The 22,732-nt window shown below is 45.9% G+C and overlaps 1 protein-coding gene across 6 annotated transcripts in view; it reads left to right on the forward strand.

The window, feature by feature from the left end:
• The first annotated feature begins 1,885 nt into the window (after positions 1–1,885).
• Positions 1,886–22,732, forward strand: part of myo6a (myosin VIa) — a 59,789-nt gene continuing 38,942 nt past the window's right edge. For 3 of the 6 annotated variants that reach the window (XM_029251458.1, XM_018743758.2, XM_018743762.2), the window contains exons 1-9: positions 1,887–2,127; positions 14,661–14,803; positions 19,048–19,117; positions 19,351–19,424; positions 20,560–20,689; positions 21,596–21,701; positions 21,824–21,879; positions 22,003–22,100; positions 22,236–22,400. In XM_029251458.1, the coding sequence (XP_029107291.1) occupies positions 14,687–14,803; positions 19,048–19,117; positions 19,351–19,424; positions 20,560–20,689; positions 21,596–21,701; positions 21,824–21,879; positions 22,003–22,100; positions 22,236–22,400 (816 nt within the window). In that variant the 5' untranslated portion in view covers positions 1,887–2,127; positions 14,661–14,686. Of the gene's footprint in view, positions 2,128–12,457; positions 12,732–14,660; positions 14,804–19,047; positions 19,118–19,350; positions 19,425–20,559; positions 20,690–21,595; positions 21,702–21,823; positions 21,880–22,002; positions 22,101–22,235; positions 22,401–22,732 lie in introns of those variants that run through there. The other 3 variants (XM_029251453.1, XM_018743763.2, XM_029251455.1) reach the window with 3 other exon arrangements.

Below are 22,732 nucleotides of genomic sequence, written 5' to 3' on the forward strand. Positions count from 1 at the left end.
CAATTTTTGACTTTGTCCATATAAATTAAAGGCTCTGTTACAATGCTAGATATAATAAAGTGTGGCAAGTATATGGATATCTTCCTGAGATTCAGCCGTTCATTTATGTTGATTCTAGAGGGCATTAGTGCCTCAAACTGTATGTGTTAATTTACTAAGTCCCAGTGCACCATGAAGAGAATATTATATGTATGTATTTTTATACCACATGGATAACTTCCTATAAATCCTTAAAAAAATGTCAAAAATACTTTTGCTAGGTCACAGGACTTTTTTTTTATTACAAATGTCAGTTTTCACCTCAAATTTGAGACTACAAAACAGTCTATTTGTTTGACTTCATTCGGGCATGTTAGTCCACGAGGTGTGAAAATTTGTCACCACAGAGGTGGAAATCCTTTCAGCAACATTTCAGTAAAGAATTTAACACTTATTGATTGAGCTGATGCTTTTATCCAAAGCAACTTACAATGATTTACTCATTTATACAGCTGAGTAATTTTACTAGAGCATTTTGTAAGGTTAAGTAACCTTGCTCAGGGGTAGGAATCAAACCTGCAACCTTTGGATCCAAAGGCACCAGCTCAAACCACTATGCAACCAACTGCCTCCTGTATTTATAGGAAAAATTCTGTACTCAGAAGAGTGATATTCAGAAATAACTTAAATGACTGTGGTTCTTGGCCTGCTTCTAATGATCATTTACCATTTACCCTGACTAGACTTTTTGTGCCTTCTGTCAAGTAAGTTCCGTCAGTTAAGGTTGCGTTAGGTACATAATGTGAGAAGCCAACTGTTAATGTATTAAAAGTAAAATATAGAACAGGTGTGCGCACAGAAAACTGGGTCTGATTTGCAGCCAGAAGACTGCTGGTGCAAACCTTGGGGAAGGCCATACTGTTGTATCAAGGAGTAGGGAACCTCAGTAGCTCCAGTGATATATCCACCTCTAAAAAAAACTCAAAGTAAGGTCACATTTATTAAACAATGAAATAAACCCAGCGGCTGATGCAGCGATGCTGGTCTTTGGACCTAAACACAACATAGAAGCTCAGGTATCAGATGTCTTTGAACGTGGGCTGGATGCACAGCACAAAATGGCAGCCAACACTCAACTTATTACGCATGATGATGGGATAAGAGCGCGTCTGAAGCATTTAGAGGGACACGGTTTTGTTGTGGCCGTGCAGGAACAATGCGGCGCACACAAGCGTATCCGCACGGGGTCGTCTATATTAGCTTTCGCTCCGGTATTGAATGTCCTCCATAGAAAATGCATGCCTTTAGAAGATTAAAGTTGCAAGGGCCTCAAAAATTCATGAGGCCCAAGTCAGCATGTTGTTTCGCCGGAGGATTCCGGCCGTTTGGCACCTGCTTTCTGGGTTTCTCCAGCGCTTTTGATTTTAAAAAAATTAAGAAATTATTGAATTCTACTGAAAAAAATTCAGAATTATCCTCCAGTTATTCACATGCGCTCGTGGTATCACCTCACAAGAACTATACAATGTGTCACCAAAGGAAGGTGAACGAGTCAGAGTCTCATGTTGAAGCATTATTTAGCATTTAGCGCTGCCATTGTCGTTATCACTTTTTAGTACCGTCATGTTGTTTTATTGGTATTTTAAATGTGTGCTGTTCCCCAAAAAAGGCGCCACAGTTTTGTTTTGTGCAGGAACGTTAAAGAACTGAAATGTACTAAGCAGAAATGTTAAACCAAACCAAACCATACATATTCCGTGAATGTGATTTCGTAACCAGTGCACATTGTTCAGCGGAAAAATCACGTGCAACATTTCGCACTCAGGTGTCCTCTTCGAAACACAGGACCTAAAAACCCACAAAATAGTCCGCCGTTTCTGGGTCACGCGACAGCGCGCGCAGCTCGGGCGCTCCAACCAGCCGTGAGCGGCAAAAACCTGTGTTTGTGCGCGCGCATAAGCGCGCGGCCCCCCTGTGACGTCACCGGCAGCCCTGCGGACTTCGCCCGGCGCATGTGGGAGCGCTGTGCGCGAGCTAGCGAGCGGTGGATGTGCGCCGGGGAGTCTGACCGGGAGGGGGGCAACGTCAAGTTTCTTGTATTTATTGTTCTTACAAGTCCGCGAGAACGGAGTTCGTGGACCGCGCACAGTAAGTGTCTTCGCCTCGAGCGTGCAGTGTGTTTAACATTCCTGACGACAAGCACCGCGAGGGTGTTTTTTTTCGTGTCGGAGACGCGCGGTCGGCTCGAGGAGCTGCAGCGCTGGTGCGCGCGGGGAGGAGGAGGAGGATGATGGTGATGATGGTGATGTTGTTGAAGGGACGTTGTCAGCGCACTCGCTCCCCGCGCTTTCTGTCTGTCACGCCGAGAGAAAGAGAAAAGAAGCTCTCGTTGCTGCTGTCGCCGGTGAGCTCCGCGTGTGAGTGCGCAGCCGGCCCGCTTTAGTTTTTGCTTCGTTCGCGGCGCTTTAAACACGCCGGTGACCCTGTGCGGCAGGGCAGCCGGGTGGAGGTTCGGTTCGGTTCGGTTACGTTAGAGCCGGAGGGCAGCAACCGCGCTCCCGCCGGGCGCGAGCCCGTCCGGCACCAGCGCACTGCGTCGCTCTGAGGCGTCGCTCCGAGATTCGGCTCAGTCTGTTACCATCAGCGTAAGAGCGTGAGGGACGCGATCCCACCTGTACAGACAGCGTTTGTGACGAGACCGGATCGAACACCGTCCAGGCAGTATGTGTCACGAACGGGCACCGATGATGGTGGATTTTCCAGTATGGGGCAGGATCGAGTCCCAGCCAGGGCGCTGCAGGATCTCTCAGGCTCAGGGTTAAGGGCCCATCCTCGCGGTGTTACTACCGGCCAGCATTGTTCTGTGCTGCCAGGGTGGAGGTCGGGGGTCCTGGGCCACCGGGGGGAGGAGGAGGGGGACTCGGGGGTGCAGGGGGTGGCTGTGGTGCGGAGCTCTTTCTTGGGCTCGGACCCCTCGCCCTACCGTCGTGCTCTCGGCACTTGGTGGCCAGGCTTCCTGGATGGGGCCTTCCACGGTGAATGAATGAAGGAGCTGTTGTCCTTGAGAGCAGCTTATTCCAGCCGGTAACAGGTTTATCACATTCCTGCTAAATTAGCCGCACCAGTAATTTCATGGTTTGTGCGAAGCGTACGGCGACGGGCGCCACATACTAACAGGTCTGACGGAAATCGGTTTAGGTTTGAGTTTTCTTTTTCCTTACTCTGTCTGTGTGGGTGAACGGCAGGCCTCTGCTGAGTGGCACAGGTACGCTGTTTATCTCATCTTTGAAATGAGTGGGCAGCATGCTGTCAGTTCGCTCACTCGCTTAATATTCTCCGCTGATGACTTAGGTTTTCTGAAATGTGTTACCTCGGTTTCTACAGGTACAATATTTTTACGCCCTTAGTATACTTGTGTATTTTTTTTCTTATTTTTTGTTAACCAAGTCCCAGAGCAAACTGTATTAACTGGCCAGCGAGCTTTGTTTGAAGGTCTCGGTTCTCCATCTGTGTTCCGCACTCATGTTCTCCCCTTACCTCTATGTAGCATCGTGGTTCAAAAGACATCAGCCTGAGTGTTGTTGGTTAAAATCCCAACAGTGGTTTCGAGCAATGTGGTTAACATGACTTCTCACAGAAAACCACCTTCTAGCGGTGCACCTGTGTGACGTACGGGCACTGCGATTACACCTGGACCAGCCCTTGTTTCAATTTTGCATATTTGTATCGTAATTAGGTGGCATAGCGTGTAGCACTGCTTCGCAGCTCCTGGATGGTGGGTTCGAATTTGACATTTAGAGTTTGCGTGTTCTCCATGGTTTTCCTGCTCGTGCTCTGGTTTCCTCCCAAAGATGTGCTTCGGGTGAACTGGAGTGTCCGAATTGTGCTACGCGTGTCAGTGTGTGAGTAAATGAGTGTGCGGTTGCTCTGCCATAGACTACCATCCCATCCAGGGTGTGTGCCCGCCTCTCACACCCCATGCTTCCGGAAGAAGCTCCACAGCACTGTGACCCTGCAGTAGGATGCACGGCTTCAGTGATGGATACACATATAACCTACACTTATCCGAAGTACATTCACCTTTTCTTCCTTAACATGTCGACGCATTTGTTTAGCCTTTCTTTCCTACGTCTAGTTCCAGTTTAATGCTTGTGCCGCTTTAGATGACTTCAGTTAGCAGAAATGTACGCGAAGTGCTGAATTTTAAAAAAGGAAGGTTCAGAGTGCTCTAATGAAATGTATGGTGGCTTTATTTACAAGCACTAACTCCAGTGTAGGTTGTTGTTGTGTGTGTGTGTGTGTGTGTGTGTGTGTGTGTGACCTTTGCTTCTGTGTCTTTCTGTGAATTATTACAAAAGAGCATCTTGAGACTAGATCAGCAAACTCGCGGACACCAGGAAATGTGGAGGATCAGAGTCTAACACTTGAGCCGTTCTCAGCCGTCTGCAAGAGGGCGTTTGCACAATGCGTCTCAATCGTCAACTGTTAATCCCTTGTGGCGACGTTGCAGAAATGAATGAATGTCCATAATTTCACGCGAATGTGCTGTGAGGTTTAGAACCAGAGTCGGCACTGTTACTTGTGGGATGTTGATGTGGTTTGTCCCCGTCGCAGTCACGAGATCGCTGCTGTTTGGCGGCACAACAGGTGCGGAGCCCCTTGGCTCCACGACAGCCACTCTGCGGTGTTGGGTCACCGCGACACAGACATTTCTACTGATTTAATTTATATGCATCTTATGAATTTACATCCATCTCGGGTAACAGTTTTTCTTTCTTCCCTATGAGTTTTAATTTGTCACATACATTTATTTAGCAGATGCTTTTCTCCGAAGCAATTTCTGATGGACTCTGTGTAGTGTTATGACCCCACACACCTTATTCACCACAGTGACTTACACTGCTAGATACACTACTTACAATGGGTCACTCATCAGTGTCACACACTCTCTGTGTCACTCACACACTGTGGGTGAACCTGAACACCATGTCTTTGGACTGTGGGAGAAACCGGAGCACCCGAAGGAAACCCACGCAGATATGGGGGTGAGCATGCAAACTCCACACAGACTGAGTGGGGATCGAACCCACATCCTCTCGCACCACCCAGGCGCTGTGACAGCTGTGCCACCATGCTGCCTGCCATACATAGACTTAGTGGTATGTATACTAAATATTATTTTTTCTAATGTCTTGCTGGACTGTGCCAGGCTCTTCTAGACTAGGGTCTCCATATGACTTTAACAGACATTTAACCCCTTGGCAGGCAGTTTGGTAACCGCAGGAGATGGATGTTGGGTGCAGTAACTGTGATGACGCAGTGGCATGTCCCAGATCGCGTTGTTCGACCATGGAGGAGGTCTCCCGTCCTGCTCTTTCACCAATCTAACCCTTGTAATGAGTAGAATGCGCCATGAATTAGTTATGTCATATAGAGCAGACTGGTCTCGCTGACCGCCGTGATCCGTGTCACGTTACGGAACGTTAATTCCCACAACCCCTCTGGATGCCAGGTGGTCATCCGCAAAGTTTCCCAAACCCAGAGCTGTGACTATGTATATTGTATTTATGTCAGTGTCTGCAACAGATTAGCTGAGAAACGGAGTTAGGTGTATTTTGACTGTAGGCATAGCTTATCTATACTTCATTGTTTTTCAGCCCACGGATTGTTGTTGGCTGTGTGCTCACTGAAGGCTGTGTATGAGGAAGTCGGTTTGATGTAGGCAGCAGCATGTAGGAGTTGTCTTGTGCAGCCAAGGTTAGTTGGTGAATTTGATAGCGTGTTGGCTGACTATTCTCCACTGGAGAAGAGGAGGTTAGAGCACTGGCCCCTCACACAGAGGAGCTGCCGGGGAGCCGAACTGGAACTGGGGTCAGAACCCATTACAGCACCAGTACAGGCGCCAGGGCATGATGCCCAATGGCTAGGTCCTGTGCCATTCATTCCTAGGCTTCCTGGTTTTTGGAGAGGTCCAGCTAAGGCGACTCTCAGCATGTCGTGTGTAACCCGCCTCCTATCACCCGTCTCTACAGATAAGTCCTTTGATCTGGCAGTGATTTAACCACAGGGAATGCAAATGAGCTTGGCCCCGGTGCTCATGCTGTTAAGCCGTGTGTGCGAGACACTTTCCCTCCCAATCTCACCGACTTGTGCATACGTACCTCTGGAATGTCACTTCACCCAGTGGAGCGAATGCATTATACTTGCCCACGGCAGCAGGGTGTGTCCTGCTCTGAGTACCTCTTGCTTTCCTGTACGAAGGAGGAGTGAGATGAAATCCTGTAAGCCGTGCACAACGTTCATCTGCTCCTCAGCTTTTGAGAGATGCAGGAAAATAGTTGTGGATTGGTAATGTTTGAAAGTGAACATGAAGGCAAACGGTGTCAAAGACTTTAGACTCATCGGTTCTCGTTCGTGGCCTTGTGCGCAGTCCTAGCACCGCCATTGCTGTCTGTCTGCCTGGAAGTTTGATTAGGATCTGACTTGTGCATAGCAAAAACAAACTATCACAGCCTCCTCTTATGTAATGCTTTGCAGAGGGGGGGGGGGGGCGGGGGGGTCCTGGTCTTAGGGAGATGCATTCAAATGCTGCACAGTTCCTTTAACCAAACTACTGGAGTGTTGGCACAAAGAAAGACAGTGCAGCCGCTGGACTCGCCATTTCCTCATTAAGTTCTTGTTTGAATTTCGTTAATGATGTTTAGTTTGTGCCAGTTATGCTGACATTAGTGTTTGTCTTCTGTCCTTGCATGAGGAGATATTGCTGCTGAATTGTTGTCTTCCTCGCCGTTACTATGTGTTTTGTTGTAGTCATCTCTGACTGTTTTCGTACTTCTCTTCCTACCACTCTAATCCCAACTGAGGCTATGGTGCGGCTGACTAAAAGAGAGGAGTCTGCCTACTTTTGCGTCTGATGAGGTGGTTGTTCAGCTTCTCCCTCACCGCGCGGATGAGCAGCGGAAACGGCAGCGCTCCACGTTGGCTCCAGGAAATTCTCTGCGACCCCTTTGCACTCTGCCTTTCCCCGAGGGCCGTCTGAACTTCTGAAGACCCTACAGTAGCCTTATTGAGTTCTCCCATTGGCCTCAAGTGTTCGTGGTGTGTTTATCCAACACAAGTGTGGCTAGGATGGGTGTGAGGGTAACTTTTTTAGCAAGATGTCCAACTGTGGTGTGTTTTTGAGTTCTAGGCCTTGAGTTAGAGGTGATCACTTGCTCCCCCCCCCCGGGTTACCTCTCACCCTGGTCTTTCCTGAGAGCATTCATGTTGTATGTGCTCTGGTCATGTAATTTCATCTTTTCCTTTTTAAAGTCATTAGCGGTTTGCGGTTCTTATGAAAGCTTCTGTACGAAGTGACATACATCTGCCAGACCACATATTTGAAAATAACTGTCCCATTCCTGTTTGTGAAACACCACTCCATAACGGTGATTAACATCACTTTTACCAGTGCGGATGTGAACTTTGGCACCCCTCTGCTTTAATATACATTTGAGCTGGAAGTCATGAGCTTCACAGAGCCCCAGAACAAAGTCTGATTTTGCACAGGAATGTGGGAATAATTTCTCCAAGTAGTTTGTTCGGCTAAGTGAACTGCTGCGGTTCTGTTTGCACCAGGACAGAAGGTTTTATTGGATATTATTGGGTATTATTGTGCTCTAGTGCCTAGAGCTGTTGTCTTTAGACCCAAAGGTCACAGGTTTGATCCCCACCTCCAGTTTTAGTGCCCCTGAGCAAGGTACTTGCGCTAAAATTTCTCTAATAACATTACCTAGCTGTATAAATGGGTAAATAATTATAGGTAGACTAACATTAAGTCACTTTGGAGAAAAGTGTCAGCTAAATAAATAAACGTCAGTGTTCTGGGTTCCCCCATAGCAGTTTGTTTGTGATGGAGCTTGTTGCTATTGTATAGCCTGTCAACTAGTAATATCTGTGAATGTTACGGTGACACCAGTTTAACACCTGAGTGATGTGATGGTGTAATGTGTAGTACCGTTGCTTGTAAAGAGAAGGTTTTGGGTTTCAACCCCCCTCTTGCTGTAGTTGTCTTGATTATGGAACTTGCCTGGAATTTATTCAATGAAAATTTGTCCGCTGTATGTGGGACGGCTGGTAGCACAGTGGCTACAGCTGTTGCCTTGAACCCAAAGGTCACAGGTTCAAGTTTCACCTCTGGCTCTAGTACCCTTGAGCAAGACAGTTACCCTAAATTGCTCTAGTAAAATTACCCAGCTGTGTAAATGGGTAAATATTGTAAGTATCTTAACGCTGTAAGTCACTTTGGAGAAAAGTGAGCTAAATGAATGTGTGTGTGTGTGTGTGTGTGTGTGTGTGTGTGTGTGTGTGTGTGTGTATATATATATATGGGTAAATGGTTGTATGTCACATACACACAAATCTAACATACAAGTGACATGCAAACCAAGGCTGAGATTCTTCAACATTTCTGCAATGTTTAACTTTTCAGTGTACAAGTCATGCAGTTGAGGGCTGTTTTATGGGCTTTGGGAGGCTGACTTGAGGAAGGCGAGTATGGTGAATCTTTAAGCCAGATGGGAAACAGACTGAGCTCTGCTTTGGAATCTGTTCGCTCTTTGCTGAGATCATCAGAAGTGGAAGTGCTGAAGACCATCTAGTGACGTGTCCAGATTGTGCGGCCGCACAGTGTTCCTTCTCACTAGTACACCGTAGCTCAGGTACAGCTTAATGTGTGTGGTGCTTACACGGATCTCAACACCGCCCCCCCCCCCCCCCCCCCAGTTTTTTTTTTTCCAGGGAGTCCTTGGAGCTCTGCTACCTGGAAATATTTCATTGTTTGGTGCTTGGCAGAAACCTGGGCCTTGTGACCTCCCTGTAGGGAGGCTTCCCAGAACTGTCTCAGGGTCATCCCTTCACCGTCCTTTGGAAACATGATGCTATCACCTGACCAGAAAGCTCAGGAAAAAGTCTGTGATCCAGTGATGTCTTTGTCATCAGTTTGCTCCTTGTTTGAGTGTATTTATTTATAAGACATCAGACAGTCTTCTCCCTTCTGGGCATAAACCACTTGAGCCACATTGTGAACGAGAGGGAAGGTGTCCGTGTCCCTTTTTTTGTGTTAAGGCGTGGCGGCTTGCCTGAAATTGCTGCCGTGTGACAAACTGGACTGGGCGCATGTGTTAATGCAGGACTCTGACCCTACGCTGTAGTGGCTCCGAGTCTGAGTGGCACTGAAGGATTGACCTCAGCTGACACACCTTGCCAGTGAAGGCATTTATATGCTGGCATCGAAGTGTGAATTGTTTGGCTTTTTACGAACTGATTACGGTTGTAGGCCCCATGTGCTGTCGTCAAGGATCAATGGACACAGTGTGTGCGAGGACCTCTCCATCTTGCACACCCTGCGTACCATCTCTGCATCAGCATGTTTTGTGTTCAGTGCTCTGTGCTTCGCATGATGTCTCATTTCACGACAGTGAACCTTCAGTCTCCAGTTCTCTCGGAGAATGTGTCCCCAACAATCCCAGCTTGTCCTCTTCAGACCAGAGAGTGGGCTTCATGCATAATTCAGTCCGATCGCCCAGTGTGCTGACGCCCTCATGGTGTGGATGGATTTGGGTATTATCCTCTCCTGTCTCCTCCATTGTGTGTGCGCGTTATTGGGCATTCACTAGTGGACCCCCACAGGTAGTTTGTGGTTTCCTGTTATTTTGCCTGTCTGCCGTTTGCTTGGAGATGTTTGTCAGGTTTCACTCGTCTGGGGACTGTTTGAGAAGTCATGCCTGTAATTACCCTGCTATTGTTCACAAGACACGGGACATGCTGAGACCTGGCGGCAAAATGTCCCATTTGGCAGCACGGTAGTGGTGGTATGTGACCCCAGTGCCACCATGACATCTATAGGTTTTCATTAATGCGTTTTGATATCATCCGTGAGATGATCCTTAGTGTGCTGATGATCACATCATTATCCATGAGCTCACAGTGTTGTGACGTCATCCGCACCACAATCATTACTCTGTTAAACTCTGAGCTTTGCCACTTTGTGGAAAAGCACCAGATGCCTACATGCGAGTGTTACCGCTATCTGTTGTCATCCACAAGATGACTGTTGGGACATTGGGATGTTGTGCAGTTGTACTGATTTCAAGGTTAGAGCAGGAATGAAGCAGCTGTGTAACCTCCGGTTTGCTGTGGCACAGTAGCTCCAGTCCATGAGCGGGGCCACACAGCGCCGTGACTGGGGCGAGGGCCATTACTCTGTCACTGCACTCTGACATATTGTCTTGGTGCCCTTTGGCTATTCAGCCGTGCTGTAGACAAAAAGGGGCAGAGGGGAGTGGGAGCGAGGAAGTCAGCACTTTGTGTGTGTGTTTGTGTGTTTCAGTTCTGAGCTTGCTCGCCTCTGCAGAAGGCATCTTGCTGTTCCGTGGAGCCTCCTCGGCCCATTCAAGATGAGCAGTCTGATGGGGGGGGGAATAGTAAGTTGGTAGGTTGTTATTGGTCAGAAACAGCCATGGTGCAGGCTGCCCAGTGGCAGAGGAGTTGTCTTTGAGAGAAGAGCATTGCCGCTGTGCCTTCTACACTGCTGTCCTCTACGTGTGTGAGAACATGTGGCGTACAAATGCCTTTCTCGCTTTGGAATATGAGGTTTGCCTTGCTTGTTGGCCTTTAAACACACACACACACACCACAGGTGTGGTCTCTGGGCTTTGGGTGGGGCCTCACATGCCACGTACTGCACCGCGTGACACCCACATGTAGGAGGAACTCTGGTAGGGCTCTGGAGCACAACTCGCAGGCTCACGTCCTGCTTACACACACCTCTGTTCCGACTTTGCAGGTGGGGCTGCGCCGCTGTCTGTTGGCGCTGTGCTAACACCCCCCTGGGCAGTCAGCATCTCCTGCGCTCTCCGATGACAGGTAGCATTTAGGGTTGGGTTAGTCACTCTGAATAGGCCTGAGCTTTTGTTCTAAGAATAGATGACATGCGTTCTTTCTTTCTCTCGCTTTTTGGCCTTTATCGCTGACTCTATAGAAGTGGGTAGAGCCATGGGTGTAGATCTCATCGTTGAACCTTGGTGAATCAGGGAGCGGCTCACGTTTTTGAGATTTTTTTTTTTTTTGCTTTTTTGTTTTGTCAGCTTTGCCTGTGAAAACAGTGTTGCCCTGCTTGACATTTCATTTCAGTGCATACTGTAAATCTTGAGAATGTTGTCACATGATATGTAATGTAAGATGAGACAGTTTTCACTCTGGTATAATAGTGTCAACAGAGCTGAGGTCCCCCCCCCAATCACCTCTTCTCCCACCCAGCCTACACACTTTCCCTTTTTCTTTGGACCTAAACCTGACCATCTGCTTCCTTGTTTGCTGTGACCTTATAAGTGTATATTATTCATTCACTCCTTTCCCAGTCTCATCTTTCATTTTGTAACCTAGGGAAGCACAGATGTCTGCTAAGAGAGCGTTTGTGTGTGTCATATATGTGGCTATTCAGTGCTCAGAAAGCAGCTGTATGTTCTGTCATTACTAGTTGCTGAGTTTTCGACCCCTTGTTTCTTTTGTTTACTAGATAAGTAATTATTTTAACTTGACCCATCTAGCCTTTCAAGCTCAGAATGCACTTCTTAACCCAGGGATCTCCTTGTTTTCCCTTTGTGTTTTCTGTGTGTGTGTGCGCGTGTGTGTGCGCGTGTGCGCGCACACCTCTCAGCTTTCGTGTAAAATTTCAGAGAAAGCAAGACAAGCTGTATCAAGACCCTACGCATTCCTCTGAACTTCTCTGCACCGTCACCACCCTGCTGGCGAGCAGTCCAACCGCTCATGAAGTAACACACCTGTAGGTCTGGCCCGATGTGTAAGGCCCCCCCGACAGAAGTTTCCTGTGAGAAATTTGTTTAACTGAGTTTCCTGAAAGATAAGCGGCTTTCTCTGTGCATATGGCCGGTGGTGTGATTGGGTTCAACCCCCCCCCCGCTTGCTTTGTGTGAACTGGTTCTGTGCCCCGGGTGAAACTGTTACCTTTTCAAAGTATCTGTCAGATGCGATTAGGTATTTTTAAGAAAAGATCAGATTTATCCTTTCCCCTCATACGCTGAGGTTTTTTCTCTTCCGTGTGGGGAATTGAGACACCTTGCATGTTGCACTCTTTCTGGGATGAACCGGAAAATATGGCTGATGTGTTGAGAAATTCCCCCGTAGCCTTTATCTGTCACCTTGTCCTGTGTGATAGAGGTTCACATAATGACTCGGGCCACCCTTGGATGGGAGTCCAGGCCATGTGGTCCAAACTCCTCCCTCAGCACGGTGCACTGAAACACGAGGAAGTGAACTTTGTTTTAAAGAGTACAATGAGTCAGGTGAGCTTCCCAACTTGTCCATGGTAGCATTCACCGTGTCATTCTCTTCTCCTTGTGGGGCCGTGTCTTTCGGACTTCGTATCTGTGCTACTTCAGGCTCTGCATGGTGTCTGCAAGGCTCGTCTCGCAGCGCTCCGGTGGCACCTCACCCTTGCGTGGCGAGCTGTGACAGCATGGTGCTTGTGGCACTGAGATTTCCTCTGTCCTCGCTGCTTTCAGGATCTTTGCCACTAATCCTCTGCTCTCTTGGATCCAATATGAGAAGCTGGTTGAGGCTGAAAGGAAGTCTAACTCTACATTTCAGCAGGTGCTTTGAACCAGCAGATCTAAGGAACGCGACTGGCCCACGTCCTGCCCTTTAGTGACCCGACAGCTTCCAAGTAATGTGGACAAGTGGGACAGTGCAAGGTTTGTTCTTGCAGATGACACCTTTGTCCAGTACAACTTACAAATTTAGGTTTGTACACTAACCTAATTGCAGTAATTAACCCATTTGTACAGGATTGTAATTTGTACTGTATCAGTTCAGGGTCGGTACATACACTACTTAACTGTACTTCAGCTGCAGCTGGGATTCGAACCCACCACCTTTCATTGCATTGTGACAGCTCTAACCGTTGTCTCTCCTGCAGGCCCACTGTTTTTACCAATGTGCAGACCAACTTTTGTGTCCTCATGGTGTTGTAACGAGTTACTTTGAGCAGTGACAAAATATTAGTTTCGGCGTGACCATTTGGCTTTGCTGAATGTATTCTTTTAATAAATGCTTCTCTAGGAGTGATAGCTTTGAGCCCACTAATGGTTTCATTCTGGATATATTTATATCTGTAGAGTACAGTAGAACTGTACCCTGAAATATAGCCAGCGATCAGTTCCGGGAAGTCCTAGGATCCTGGTCTTTTTTTGACATGCAGTTCTTAGCTGCGTTTGTTTCAAGTTGATGCTTGTTGTTGTGCTGTTGCGAAAGAGAGAGGAAAGCTGCCCGTGTGAACATTATAACCAGTGTTCCCACTGGACAGCCGTTGTTTTTCCCTTTGAGTTTTCATTGGATTTAAGGGACATTTTGATGTGGAAGACGGCACACGTTTGCCAAGACGGATTTTCCAGGAGATAAAAGCTCGATTGTTATGCGGAGTAAGTGAATTCCGAAGCACGACCGGAATAATTAATAATTGGGTATTTACAATAGTCCTCGAACCCGGGCTTAGATTGGCTGGACTTGAGGGCCTTTGTCCCAGCTGTGGCACCCAGTCTGAGCTCAATCAGAGCATGAGAAACTTCACTGGTCATTGTGTTCAGGCCAAATCTGTGCGATTGCACCATGCTCCTTTGCTGCACTATCACTTGGAGTCACTGGGGTTCTGCTAGTCTCATTTTGAAAACCGTTTTTTTTTTTTTTTTTTTTGTAAAAGGAAAAGCAATGCTGTCAAATTATAGTAACAGTATGAACAAAAGAGGTGCTGTGGTTAGCACCGCTTTCTTTCAGTGCCTGCCCTGTTCGGATGTGGGTTTGCATCCACCTTGGTCTGTTGTGAAATTTACTTGTTCTTCCTGTGTATGTGTGGACTTCTACTGGGTGCTCTGGTTTCCTCCCACAGTCCAAAGATGTTTCATTGAACTTGTGACACTAAATTGCTCATATTGTGTGTGGCAGTAAATCGGAGAGTATGTACTTACACGCGTGTGCGTGCGCGCGTGCGCGCGCATGTATGTATGTACACCCTTTCATGGGCTGAGGTCCCATTCACCCTTTGCTTTTGGGATAGGCTCTGGATCGCCACGACCCTGAAACAGCTATTACTAAGCTTTTCACCATCTGCCACAGTGAGCTTTACACACTGTGGGTCTCACCCTCTGTACCGTTTAGAAAATAAACAGTAAAAGCCAAGAATGTGAAAGTAGACAATGCGGTGAGGTGCCATATAATCCAGACCCCCTTTTCTTGGAGAAGTTATGCCGTTGAATTTTCACACATACTTACGCAGGTAAGTGTAAACGTAAGGTCATATCTTAAGGGCAGTGAAGCTGTTTCCGGAACCTTTATTAGAAGCTGCACCTTTTCTTTACAGCACTGCCTTGGTAACCTTAACGTCACTGTGCTTGAGTGTGGGTTTTGGGACAGGAAGTGCCTGGTGGATGAAGTGGGAGTGTGCATGAGATCACAGCGATGCTGTCGCTGTTCATGCTGACGTTCGTGCCGCTTTTCTTTCGTCACTTTCTGCTGCAGTAGCATCAGAGAGACCTACGTTGAAGGAGATGGCAATTCCCATCATCCCGTTTGCTCTGTATGTGCGTGTGATTAGGGCAGGTGTCACTCCTGGCTCCTTTGTTCTCCAGGGACCCCTACAGAACTTCGCTAGAAGATGGAAGACGGGAAGTCGGTGTGGGCGCCCCACCCAACAGAAGGGTTCCAGCTGGGCACAATAGTGGACATTGGAGCTGACAGCTTGACCATTGAGCCTCTGAAAGAGAAGGGGAAGGTGAGTCAGTCCATGCACCTAGCCTTCCTTTCACCGATTGTTGTAAAATTCCGTGTGTCACTTTCCTTTTTTGCTCTTCCGGTTGTGTTTGTAAATGTTTCAGCTGTTGTTTGATCTCTTATTAAGAGTATAACAACTGCATTTGTCAATATTTGCTTTGCTCAGGTCCTTTGGGTGTAAATGATGTTCCTCGTTTTGAATTATTAATGTTGTTGTTATTACGGAGTGATCATCCTCAGGAAGTTAGTTATGTAACATGAGGTATTGCTGAAAGAGCTCCAGTGTGTCAGAAGTCTGGTAAACAAAGGTTGTTTGACAGGTGCTCTGCTTGCACGCTCATGTGGTTGCCATACAGTGGAATTAGGTACCTCGTGGCATAACTGGTAGTGCTCCTCTTGCGTAGCTCTGGGGCTCTGCATTCAGCCCTTACTCTCTGTGGAGTTTTTGTGTTCTCTGTGTTCATGTGGCATTCCTTCTTGTCCCCCTGTTTTTTCCCCATGGCCCAAAGATGTGTGTTTCAGGTGGACTGTTGACCGAAATTGTCCTTAGTGTGAATGAATGTGTGATTTTCTGTGCGCCATCTGGGGTGCAACCTGCTTCGTGACCTGTGCCGGGGATGTCCAATGTGTAGCCCTCCCGCTTTGTGTAAAGCAACTTGCGAGTAACATAAATTACTTGGGACCACATAAAAATACATGTGGAAAGATTTTTTTGTGTTGTTTTTTTGTATGTTGTGATTATCACTCTTGCATCTACTGTGTTCATATTTATATTTACTTGAGTACTGCACATGGCAAGAAGACAAGTTTCTGACAAATACATCACATTTTGAGAGAGATGGATGAACCAGCACTTTATGAGATGGAAAAACAAGTCCATTTGTTGTATATGCAATGAAGCAGTTTCTCTACTTAAAGTATATAGTAAAGTGAAAAGACAATATTGTATGAAATGTGCATCTATACATTAGTTTTGTGAAGGTGTCCAAACAACAAAGTAAAGTTTGGGGACAGCAACGGATTTGTAAGAACATATTTTTCCAGTCGGAATCACTGGTCATAGTGAGTTGTGCAGCAGGCGGCTTCTGAATTTTTTTTGAGCGAGTTGCTGATTTAATACATCCTGAGGATATAATGTGCAGTTTGCAAAAATAAGAATTGTGACAGATTATGGCTCTACTGCTGAGAACATTTGCATTTTTAGAGGTTCAGTTGCCAAGAATTTGTTACTGGAGTGTGTCGATTTTCTCCTGCGTCCAACTTTGAGGGAAAAGTTAAGCGTTTCCCTTTGGCCAAAATAGAAGTATGCTGCAATCATCTATGCACATATGTAGATAAATGACTTAATGATAGTCTCTTGTTGCTGTAACTAAAACTGTTGCATTATGCATTAGTTTTTCAGTCTAGACATATAAGATTCAATGTGTCAATAACTGATTTTTGTAGCCTTTGGCCAAAAAGGGTTTTACACCACTGTTAGGATAGGCTGTGGACCACCGCGACCCTGCACTGCAAAGGGGATTAAAGGTGATGAGTGAGAAACTGATACCACTGGGTGGTTTGTCCAACTCAGATCTAAAAGTTTTAACACTTGAAAGGACATGTGGGGTTTTAAATGTGTCCGATCAAGACCGAAAGACAGAAGAAAAGCCTGCAATCTGCCCTTCTGGACTGTGACTTGAACAGCGCCGCTTTACAGTTCTGCAGCAAATGAAACTTAAATGGCAGCAGTGCTATAACCACAGCATCTTTCTCCACCCTGGAATGAACTTCTGGTGTTTTGCCAGATGGTAGAAAGGCCAGGTGCTGCCGGAGACTGAGAACCGAGGCATTTCTCACGGCTTCTGCCACGGCGCCCGTGCAACAGTGTTTCTGAGCCCCTCTTCTCCTCTGTTCGCAGGACTTTCCTTCCGCTCTAGTGTGTAATTGATGAGTTAATGTGGAGACACAGGTGCAGGTGAAACTGCGGTCCCCATGGCAACTTTTCTGCACTCCAAAAGTTTTAATGGCACATCCCCGACGGGCGTTTACCACAAGCCAGCCTTCCTCAAACAAGCCCCACTTTTGCAGTGTTTGCGTTTGTCCATAAACCTCCGAGGGCTGTCTCATCCATCTTATGGGAGATGGATTTGTGCTCCACTACTCGGTCACTGGCGCGAGGCGTACGGACACCACAGACGTTATTTTCGTCCCGCAGGGAGTAAAGCGGAGGGTGGGAGGTCACAATGCATGCTGTGTTTGCCCATTCTGTGCCAGGGTGTGTCGCGGAGGCCTTGCCTGGATGAGAGCGAGAGGAGGAGTCCACGTCGCTTGCCAACAATGGCCCGGCTGTGCGCCCAGCATTAGCTAATGCGCCTCCCTTCCCACGGCTTGGCACGATCCGACGTTAGGGATGACCGCGGATACGGAAGGCAGTCACGCGTCACTTGTTCCCTCTAAGTGACGTCTCGGTAAATGAGTAATTTTCAGAGGGTTTTGTGAAGGCAGCATGTAAAAGTATGCAATGGTAACTACTGTAACAGAACAGCTCTCAGTAAAGGAAATCACCTTTCCCCATGAAACTGGCTCTTGTACAGGTGTTGATTCTGCACTCTTTCGAGAGTTCACACAAGGGGAGTAGTTTAAGACATCGTGCTGTTCATCTCGGGGTGAAAAGCCACATGTTGCCATCGCGTGGGATTGTGCGGTGCCGGGAAGGCCCAGCGGTCCTCAGTCATTCTGACTGAGCCCGCTGGATGAATTGAACTGTATTGGAAAGGTCATGCAGTGCCTTTCTGTACCACATTTTAATGGTTTTGCTCAGATTTTTTTTTACTGTAGGTGTGAAGCTGTGAAGCTGGAGTTTGCAGGGTGGCAGTGAGCGTCATGTTTAAAGTTGGTGGAAAATGGTAAAAAAAAATTGAACAAGGTGTCTAGAAGCTTCCTTTGCTAAGAGGGAATACATTGCATTACCCATTATATTAATCACACTTTTTTTTTTACTGCTTCGGCATATGAATAGATGACGAATTGCTTTCACGACACTTGAGGGTGCATCGCTCTGTATCACATGATTCTTCCCTCCCTTCAAAGTTTGGTGACCCTGCATAACCTGTCTACATGGTTCCCTGTGGTCTTATTGAAGCAGAACACTTCCTCTCGACCGAATCTGGACCACCTGACGCCACTTTCTTTCAGGCCTCCACAACATCAGGGGAATGAAAGAGGGGAGAACAAAGGGCAACTTAGTATTGCAGTTGGCCAGTCCTGCCGGAATGGTGTGTGTGTGTGTGTGTGTGTGTGTGTGTGTGTGTGTGTGTGTGTGTGTGTGTGTGTGTGTGTAAAATGACAAGGATACCTTTTAAACTGTTATGCCTTAACCTGCTACTTACCCAGTTACATGTCTCTTGTGAAAGGTGAGAACACGTTCTGTGTTTGGATGTATGGCAGTCTGTGATCTGCATTTTACTGTCTCTGTAAGTGTAAGGCATCTTGGGCAGAAGGACCAGCTGAGTAGTAATGAAACTGTATGCGATGATGTCCAGACCAACAGTAACATGAGCTCATCCAGCTCACGATGCGCTTATGTCTGCTTTAAGGTCCATTCAGACTGGATACTATACTCTTCTCATTGTTTTGTTCATAGGGTGTATTTGTTTCAATGGATTCTTGTAACAGCAGTTCACTAGAGGAACTCAAGTCTAGTGAAATCTTATTGAACAGATGGATGCATCACATATTCTGACTTTTTACACTTATTTATTTAGCTGATGCTTTTCTCCAAAGCAACTTGATGTTAAGCTACTTACAATTATTTACCCATTTATACAGCTGGGTAATTTTACTGGAGCAATTTAGGGTAAGTACCTTGCTCAAGAGTATAACAGCCGGAGGTGAGATTCAAACCTGCGACCTTTGGGTTCGACGGCAGTAGATATAACCACTACATTACCAGCTGTTCCAATGTTTTTACTCCTTGCTGTATCTCACAGTTTTTGTTGTGTCTCTCTTGATTCTGTAACTTCCACTACTGCTAGCACTGTCCACTGGGTTCAGTACAGTGTTACATAGATAAATACAGTGTTAAAGGCTAACCTTCACACCTTGGAATGGAGTCAGAGGCTCTTTGTGTTTTGTCATTCCGTTTAGTTTTTTGAATGCAGAAAAGTTCTTGCAGGTCTTTGAGATAAACAGGCATCTTGAATGTAAGGAAGGCAAGCGCCTCGGGAGCAAACGTCCTTCACCATGTGCCTACTTGCGTTGCAGACCTTTTTGGCTTCCATCAGCCAAGTATTTCCTGCAGAAGATGACGTCAACAAACACGTGGAAGACAACTGTAAGCGGAGCCTTCTCTTTGTTTACTGAATGTTAGTCTTGCAGTGGTTTTGGGAATAGGGGATAGAACTTGGGTTTGTACACACTCTTAAGATATATAGGCCTAGAAATAATAAATTTAATTATGTTGCAATTTGGCAGATGTTTGTGCTTTTGCCTTGAGTCTTTGACTTCATAGCTAATTAGTTTGACCCTTTTAATATTTTTTTTTTTCTTTTTCTGTTTAAATTCCAGGCTCTCTCATGTACCTGAATGAAGCCACACTTTTGAACAATGTGAGAGTCCGGTACAGCAAAGACAAGATTTACGTAAGTGTGCTCTTTCGTTGCTCATCCTAATGGTCGAGGTGCTTTCCGTTACCTGCACAGCTGTAGCCATAAAGTGATATAACCATTCCAGGCTGGAGCCGCGCTTACAAAGACGCACAGGCCCTAAAACAAAACCTGAGACAGAGGTTTTTGAGACGGCGTCCTCAGGATTTGCACCCACCGTTCAGATATGTTCATCCAAACTCATTTGTTTGTTCTTCTTGAGAGGTATTCCTCTACCTCCATTCTAGTTTTACCAGAGTTATCTGGATGTTAATTGACAGGCAGCTTATGTGTAGCAGTGCCTCTTGTTTCTTCATTGTTGCCAAAGTTAATCGAATTCAATGGACTATCCAGCTTGCCCCAGAGAGCTGAGCCCAGCTGGGGGAAGGGAGGTGGTGCTTTGAGGAACAGTTACCTACCAGTTATGACTCTCAGTAAGATGCTGGAGTGATCAGCTGAAGTCTCCCTTGACGTGTATCATGGACATATTCATCTGACCATGCTGCACATGTACAACAAATGTTTGTACTTTTTTTTTTTTTTTTTTTTTTTTGTAGGAACATTTATTTGTTGCAATCTGATAGATCAATGGTACACGTGTAGATGTTTGAATATACAGGTGGCAGATTTCCCAATACAGGTGGTTGACTTACACGAGCCATCCCATTAAGCTCATATTTTCGAGTTGACATTTGGTCGTAACATCATAATTATGACTGCTCCATGTGCTGTACAACAACTGGACTACTGTACCTGTTTTTTTTTGTTAATATGAATTGTGTTGTCTTTTAACAGTCTGAAATTTGAAAAATATAACAATATATATGTATGTATATGTGTACAACAAAGCCTTCTAATACACTGTGTCGTTCATTTGAATTGCTTATATATCCTTATGGTTAAAATAATACAAAATAATGGCATTTACGAGGTACAACAAAGTTGACTTTCGAAGGGGTCGTTGAAATAGAGCCCCTACATTACAAGTTGAGGACCACCTGTACTGGTCATTCCAGACCTGAAGCTGTGCTAAATGCTGCAGAGAAGTCTGTCTTACCTTTGTTCCTTGGCGGAGTGTATAGCCAAATGTTTTTGTTTTCTCTCTGTTCTGACCTGCGGTTGTGTCCTGCAGACTTTTGTCGCAAACATCCTGATTGCTGTGAATCCGTACTATGACATCCCCAAGCTGTACTCCTCTGAAACCATCAAAACGTACCGGGGCAGGTCGTTGGGCACCTTGCCACCCCATGTATATGCAATCGGTGAGTTATAAAGCATGGAAGCGCTGCAGTTTCCTGTTTCCACACAGTAAAGCTGCTTATCCTGCTGTATGAAGCTGTTGCTCTCTGGCGGACTGTTTGACCCAATGTTCACCGGGGGCAGTCGGTCTAGTAGCCATACATGTACATATATACTGTACGGACAGCCAGCACTCACATAACGGGCTTCATTTGTTCCATGTAATCACTCCATTGCATGGAATAATTATCGTTATTTCTTACAGGACATTAAGAAAAGTATCATGGATGAAGATTATGTGGCCTAAAATGAATTAAAATACCAAAATAATTTTTATAAATAACAGTGAAAAATTATATTTTTCATAATGATTTTTTTACAGGGTGTCTTTAAATACATTTTCATAAACAGTTGTAGTGTTGAAGATTATTTAATATACCATGTTACAATTATTCCACCAGAAATTGTGAAGTGTTTTTGTTTGTAATCTCATTTTCAGAACCATAGTTTTAAAAAATTTTTTTTTTTTTTTTTTTTTTTTTTTTTTAAAAAAAACTTCTCAATTAAATCTTGATGAATTCTATGTGGACAAAAATGTGACATGTAGAGCAGTGCAATGGATGCTTAGTCAAATGCAACAGTTAGAAAAGGGGAAATGACAGGTGTGCCTGCAAAGCACTGTCATTTGAAGCAGAAAAGCAACATGGTATATGTGAAGAGCTACCTCTTATGTCTCTCATGAGCAGTGTGAGTTTTCACGCTCTTTGCCAGCGCACTAATGGAAAACCGAGTCCCTGTCGTGATGTTGTCATACTTTCTGGTGTCCAAATGACGTTGATAATAGAAGCATTTTATCCATGCTTGTTTATTTTCTGTGGAGAACTCAAACATCTTGGGTGTGTATGTATGTGGGTGTCTCTTTCTTTCAGCGGACAAAGCCTATCGTGACATGAAGGTGTTGAAGATGAGTCAGTCCATCATCGTATCTGGAGAGTCTGGAGCTGGGAAAACTGAAAACACCAAATTTATTCTGCGGTACAACTTCTCCATCTGTAACGCTCACTCAGCTGTAATTGTGTTGCTCTCACTACAGTTTTTGGAGAGGAACTGCGCACACATCTCCAACACATCCTTTTTAACATTATGGTCTTCTCCAGGTACTTAACAACGTCGTACGGTACGGGTCAAGATATTGATGAGAGAATAGTTGAAGGTAGGTTGTTGGGGTTAAAAAAAAAAAAAATTCTTATTGGTAAAGTCCAACATGCTGGCTTGTAAGTGCAACCTTAACATGGATGTCTTTGTGGAGATTGACGATTAGACTTTCAACCCACAGCCAATCCCCTTCTCGAGGCATTCGGAAATGCCAAAACAGTCAGGAATAACAACAGCAGTCGCTTTGGGAAGTTTGTCGAAATTCACTTTAACGAGAAGGTGAGACTATGTGGCCGAGTGCTCTGGAGTGAGCCGTGTGAATACTGTAAACCATGTGCTACCTCACATCCTAACACCTTTTTTGAGCTACACATGTCTCCTCAGAGCTCACCTATGACCCTTTTTGCATTGCAGAATGCTGTGGTGGGTGGTTTTGTATCCCACTACCTTCTTGAGAAGTCCCGGATCTGCACGCAGAGTCCCGAAGAGCGAAATTACCACATCTTCTACCGGCTGTGTGCTGGGGCAAGTGAGGACATCAGCCAGAAGCTCCACCTCAGCTCACCGGATGCATTCAGGGTGAGATGATCCTGCAGGCTGCCTCGCAAGTCCAGTGCTCTGCTTTCACAGATACACTGTCATGTACTGTGGTGTTGAAGTTTAGTGATATTTACTTTGGCCACTAGATGTCAATGTTGCTCCTTGCAAAAAGGCCCTTTGGCCACTTTCCTTCAGTGTTTGTGCCGCTCTTGTTGCTAGGAAGCAAGCTCTTGACAAGTTGTCCAAGTAATGTGTCCACCAAAACCCTGGCTTTTCCTTAACGTTCAGCATGTGTTTCACACCCGTGTGATGCATCACTGACTGCTGTGCGACACCAGCTTCATTTCTGCTAATAGAGATTATTAAACTGA

This window comes from Scleropages formosus, chromosome 1, assembly GCF_900964775.1.
Source record: "Scleropages formosus chromosome 1, fSclFor1.1, whole genome shotgun sequence".
In the NCBI taxonomy this organism is placed as follows: domain Eukaryota; kingdom Metazoa; phylum Chordata; class Actinopteri; order Osteoglossiformes; family Osteoglossidae; genus Scleropages; species Scleropages formosus.